The sequence below is a fragment of the Eubalaena glacialis genome, chromosome X (assembly GCF_028564815.1).
Source record: "Eubalaena glacialis isolate mEubGla1 chromosome X, mEubGla1.1.hap2.+ XY, whole genome shotgun sequence".
NCBI lineage: Eukaryota > Metazoa > Chordata > Mammalia > Artiodactyla > Balaenidae > Eubalaena > Eubalaena glacialis.
Window position 1 is genome coordinate 2,366,405 of NC_083736.1, and position 6,000 is coordinate 2,372,404.

The following is a 6,000-nucleotide window of genomic DNA, read 5'->3' on the forward strand; positions in this document are numbered from 1 at the left end:
ATTTTATCTAACTTTCGAAGTTCCTGTGACGCTCTTAAGTTGACACGACCATTCACACCCACTCAAGGTGAATCAGATTAAAAGGTGAACACAATTTTCTGGGTATCGCTACACAATAAGCAACGTTCCCTCCTAATGGCTTCTGTCAACATCGCCCCCGGGAGAAGTCATTCACATGCAGTGGGAAATCTCCCCAGTGCGGAGGTGTGCTGCTCCGGTGATGGTTTGGGAGTCCAGGTGGGAGGGAGAAAAATTAGGGCCGGTTCTGGGGAACCAAGAGTGCACGAGAGAATCTTATCAGCAGGGAGGAAAATGAATGTAAGAGACAACAGTGCAGGTTTAATTACTCACTACGGAAGGTCTCCTCCGTCTTAAGAAAAAACAACTTTCTGACAGCGTGATGTGATAGTAAAAAAATACAAAGAGTCAGGCGTGAACGCGTTTCTGTGGTCAGGGAATGAGCTTTGTGCCTTGATCTCAGTGCTGGTGGCTGCCCAGATGGATGTACAGGATAAAACTGCACAAAACTACACGATGCCCCCTCCTCACAAACTCAAAAGAGTTCCCATGAAAAGTGGGAGCACTGATTAAGGTCTGTGATCTCTCAGCAAGATGGACCCCACGCCGGCGCGCGTCCTGGTTTTGATATTGTGTGACACCTACAGAAGACGTCACAGGGGAAAACTTCATGAAGGGTGCATGGGCCTAGGTGCAGGTTTTGGAATCCCCCGTGCGCCTATCATTACTTCAAAACATTTATCTTTAATAGCACCATTGTTCGTGCTCATAGCAAGAAATCAAGCTTGGTTACCGGGACCAGGAATGTGGACCAGGGGGCTGCACACCATTCCTTCTGTAACTGAGCCTGTTTTTCAATCTATGAATTCAGTTTGGCCGAGACAGGACCCAAGGTCCCTTCCACGCTCTTTAAAAAATGCCCATGAGATTTTTCACCAACACAAGCTGAGCTTTCTTCCAAGCTGTCTGAATTTGTGGAGAGCTAATCAACCTAAAACACGGACAACTTCCCATAGACAGTTTATCCAGGAGCACAGAATAAGGGCATCTGAGACCTTACTGGTCACTGACTTTCCTCCTTATTTTATCTCCAAGGTGTCATGGCCGCCCCGTGAACTGGGCCGTCTGCTTCCAGCTGGGTCTTGGTATCCTGGTGCCAATCCTCCTGGGGGTCCTGCCATCTGAACAGCCACTGCCAGTTTTGCTAAATCATGCAGACGCACATCTGTGCCCACCTGCAGCGTTCCACCTGCGCTCATCATCACAACCGTTCTTGGGGGATTGTGAGTCAGCAATTCTGTCCCACGGGCGCCTTCCCCGGGGCCCAGCTCACAGGCAAAAGAAAAGGATGAAAAAAATGCCTGTTGGTGAGAAAAAGAAGAGCTCACACACCGGAGTGGAGATCAGACCAGGTGAAAATGCACAACTGTGTGAGGCCAGAACTTCAGAACTTCAGGGTGGAGGACAAGCCCAGCCAGCCTGGTCCTTCCACCCTGACTCATTCTGGAAGGCTCCAAGGGGGTGGGGATTGTGGTATGTTAAGAAAGGCTGAGAGGTTTGTCGGGGTGGTTGTTTTGTTTTGTTTTGTGTGTGGGTTCGTTTCAAGTTGTGGAAAACAGCCTTGCTCAGCTGGAGAAATGCACACAGATGGCCTCAGACGATTCAGAGCCACTGTGGGTGCCTGTTTGCGATGGGGGACAGTTAGGAATGGGTCCAGGAGCAGTCAAAGGGAACTTAAGTTTCCTGGGCCCGAAGCTTAGGATGAAGAGGCACCATGCTGGTCCCAACTGCGTTCTAACTGTGGGTAAAGAGCCCAACATAGCCCCTCACTTTTGTCCATGACACTTTATGGTCTAAAGTTACTGGAAACTGTAACACCTCTGATGGGTTTGGGATTTTTTAAAAGCTTATTCTTAGTTTCTTAGATTAACCATGCACAGATAAATACGGAATATTAAAGAAAGTGCTGGCAAAAGGTGATTTAAAAAAGCCACCAAAGCTGCAAAGCCACACACACACACACACACACACCCTGGGTCCCAGGCCCCTGCCGGTCCAACATCCTGAACATGTGTGACCTGGCTCTCCCTTCACACCCTTGGAACCCACAGGAAGTTATCCTTGAAGAGTAAGTATCTTCTTCATTAAGAAAGGGAAAGACAACTGGAGAGCTCATTTCCCCCCCACCCGGCCCTGCTCAGTCCCCAGAGGCAGTGACATTCTATTTTTAAGGACAAGATGGCTCACTGGGCACCCTATGCCCACTAGGCAGCACCCAAAGGGCCCCCAGGCAGCTGCAGACACCAGGCTATGTCACGTCCGCAGCCCACCCACCAGCCCATGCCCCGCCTGGTGCCCTGGCACCTTTCACAATAGACTTGCTTAAGTGCCCAAAACAGATCCAGTTGCCAGCGCTGTGTGCCAAGGGCCGGCAGGTCCTCCACCAACTTTCCATTGTTGAATTGTGTTTCCACCTACCGGTGTGACTGCACTGGTGTAGGTTTCTATCCTCGTGTCCTACCCTGCAAAACACAGCGAGCTTTTAAAGCAGCCCTGCAGAGCGCCCCAGAGGGAGGGAGGGAGGGAGAGACAAAGAAAAAGAAAGGGAGAGAGACAGAAGATGGAGAAGATGAGACAGAGAGACACAGAGAGAGAGAGAAAAACAGGAAAGGGAGAGAGAGATGGACAGAGAGAGAGAGAGAGAGAGAGAAAACGAAGGAGGAGATGGGCGAGAAGGCTTAGAGAGAGGAGGAGAGAAGCAGGAGAGAGGGAGGGTGCCTTCTGTCCCCTCCGTCCCAAGTCGGGTTTCCTAGTCCCAAACCAGGCTTCCTGGGCACCCCTTCCTCACAGCCAACTACACACGGGCAAAAGGCTACTGACGGAAAAGGGAAGGTTTCAAGGCCACTCTGAGTAGTTTTAATGCCACTCTGGCTGTGCCCCTTGGTCATATGAAGCCCCAAGCCATGCCCTTGAGGCCAATGCTTCCTCCCTTCCAAGAGAAGGTGGATAAGGGCCAGAAAAACTACCTGGGTACCCCTGCTCCAGGGTCATTTAAGGTATGTGCCCCCTTCCCCATTGATTCTTTCCTGACAGGTTGGGACAACTCCCTTAGCAACAAAGAGTTGCTAAAAAGCCACAGGCTGGCTTGAGCCCATAGCTTGAAGGCAGCGCCCTTGTGGAGTTGGGATATTCTGACCCACTCAGGGCGGGCTCCATACACCAACACGTTTTGGGATCCAAGCACTCAGGGAACTGGAGACTTCACGTTTCCAGCTGCCCAGGAATGGTCAGGCTCAAAGGAGGACGACAAAAAGGAAATCAGTGCCGCATAAAAGAAATGCCCAGTTCCGGATACACAGACGGAAAATACGGCAGGGTAAGGAAATGCGTAATTCACCCCCAATGCCGCCCCGCGCCCCTAAAACGCCACGGGACACCGGACCCCCCAGTTCCAGATACGCTCTCAAGTCCAGGCGGGAGCATCCCGACGCGGGGCAGAGGGGGAGCCTGGCCAAGGTGAGGTCTGCAAGGGTCTCCGCGGCCGCCGCCGCCTCCGTCCCCGGGGGCCCCTGCCTGGGAGGGCGCGCGACGTCCTCAATGTGACGTGACCCCAGCAAGTCCTGTGACGTCGGGGGAGCCCAGACACCGGGGAGGTTGTTGGGGGGCGGGCGGGAAGGTCCAAATCAGGAGACTTTGGAGGTGCGGGGCAGAGCGCCCGCAGGCGGGGAGGCTCTCGGGGGCCGGAAGGAAGCCCTCCAAGTCTCGGGGCGTTCGGGGGACCCAGGGCGCAGGGGGAGCCCCGCGCGGAGACCCCGAGCAGGCGGGACCAGGCAGGGCCCTCCCCGGGCGGCGGCCGGGCGACCGCACACAAGCCTTTTGTCTGACGCCGGCTTCCCGGGCGGCGCCGAGCCCCCAGCGGGCCGGGTCCCCGCGCGTCGCACTCACCCACGGTGGCCAGCGTGTCGAAGTCCTGCGAGCGGTAGGCGGGCGGCTCCGGCGAGGGCGCCCCGGGGCCGGGGAAGTGCGCGGGCGCGCCGTCGGGGGTCTCCCCCGAGCTCTCTCGGGAGTCGGCGTCCGCCGCGGCCGCCTTGGCCAGCCCGGGCGCCTCCATGGGGGCGCGCTCAGGTCCGGGGCGCCGGGCCGGGCCGGGGGGCGCGGGGGGCCGGGCTTCCCGGGACGCAGCCTCGGAGGGCGGCGCGGCGGCGGTGGCGGCATCAGCGGCGCCCACCCATGCGCGGCCCCCGCCTCCCGGTCGGCGGCCGGGCGCAGCTGGCGGCGCGGCGGGGACAATGGCGGGGCGCGGGGCGGCGCTCAGGGCAGGAGCGGCGGCGGCAGCCGGTGGGAGTAGCCAGCGGCCTCTGGGGGCGGGCGCGGCGCGGCCTGGGCGAGGGGCGCGGCCAGGGCGGGCGGGCGCGAGGCGGGGTCCTGGCCGCGGGCGCCCGGCTGCCTGTTCATCCCTCTCGTCCCGCGCCCGCCGCCGCCGCGCGGGCGCTGCGTGCGCGCTGCTGGGGGGCCGGGCGGAAGCGGCCTGGGCGGGGCCGCGCGCTCCCTCCGCCCGCCCGGGCGCCGGCCCCGACTCTGCCCGCCGGGCTGGGGGTGTGGCCCGCGCGGCCGCGCCCCGCCCCCTCCGCGCCCCCGCCCCGGGACCTCAGGGCCCGGGCGCCAGGGGCCTCGCCCGCCATTCTGGGGCGGGCGCGGTCGGGGAGGTTCCCGCGCGGCCTCCGCGCCCCGGGGCGCCCCAGGGATGGGGTCTCGGCCGAGCTCCCCCTGGAGACGCGCGGGCCTGTCCCCGCGCCCGCTGCGCTCCAGCCCGGAAGGCTGGGGGGAGGCGGGACCGGCTGGGGAGCGGGAGGGCGTGGTTCAAAGAAAAGTAAAGTTAAAAAATAAAGCTGGAGTTGGATGCGGATGGGGCGCGCTCCGCCGACCGCGCGGTGCCCGCGAGTCCCGGCGGGCGGTCGCCACGTCTGGCGAATAACCACCGGGACCAAGGCCGCTTCCAGCCCTGGCTTGTTGGACTGCAGTCATGTAAGATACGCACCATGGGGGAGGCGCGCAGCTGCGCTCCCGGAGCGTTTCTTGACAGCCTCTGATAAATCTTTTAATTATTTCAAAAGAACTATTTTTAAAAATACTAAGAGGCAGGTAACAATCAGAGAACTACCAAATGCAGCGCATGCAACTTGACGGGCCGCTGGTGTAAACACACCAGGGACGATTTCGGAAAAGAAACGCAGGACGGTCACAGACACACAACGATAGCGTTTGGCTTTTCCTAATGGGAAGTGTGTCCCAGGCCATCTTTGGTTACAGTTATACCCCAAAATGTCGGGGCTGTATCTGAAATGCAAATGTACCTACACGGATCCGGCCACTGTTTTTCCGGGGATCTGGTTAAAGTGCTCCTTGGACCACAGCGGGCCGGGCAAGGAACGCCTGGAATCGGTCTTTCTGAGCAGCCCCCAGGGCTATCCGGGCCGCAGGTCCGCGGACCACAGTTTGAGCAGCGAGAGGGCACCGTGCCTGCCCTATTGTTTGGCGGAATTCCAGCGATTCCGCCCTTGAAAGGGAGGGTCCTGCCCCTGAGTCCTCGGGTCGGCGTGGGGACGGTCTGTCGCAGAGGCCAGAACTTAAGAAAGGAGGCGTTTTACGGGGAACCAGGCCAGGCCTGCCTCGCTTGGCCAGCTGGGAGGGGGTGACAGGAAATCAGAACCGGCTCTGGGTGTGGTGTTCTGGCCCCCGGCTGCCAGCCGCGCCCCAGCCCTCCTCTGCACATTGTGGGTGGCTTTTTCCCCGGGCGAGACGCCTGCTCTCTGCTGGTTGCTAGATCTTGCTTGAGCTGGAATGCGAAAAATGCGCTCCAGGAGCGGGCCGCGTGCGCCCCAGCGGCTGCTTAGACAAGGGCTGGTCCCCTGCGCTCAGGCCACCAGGCCGTGCCCCGCGGAGGGGCGACCGGGACGGTCCACGCCGGGCAAGGGCGCGTCT

The 6,000-nt window shown here is 59.7% G+C and overlaps 1 protein-coding gene across 1 annotated transcript in view; it reads right to left on the minus strand.

Annotated features, from left to right (window-relative positions):
* LOC133082206 (cAMP-dependent protein kinase catalytic subunit PRKX) overlaps window positions 1–4,210 on the minus strand; it is an 82,146-nt gene extending 77,936 nt beyond the window's left edge. The window contains exon 1 of the mRNA XM_061178698.1: window positions 3,964–4,210. Coding sequence (XP_061034681.1) covers window positions 3,964–4,129 — 166 coding nt within the window. The 5' untranslated portion in view covers window positions 4,130–4,210. The remainder of the gene's footprint in view (window positions 1–3,963) is intronic.
* Window positions 4,211–6,000: the final 1,790 nt, after the last annotated feature.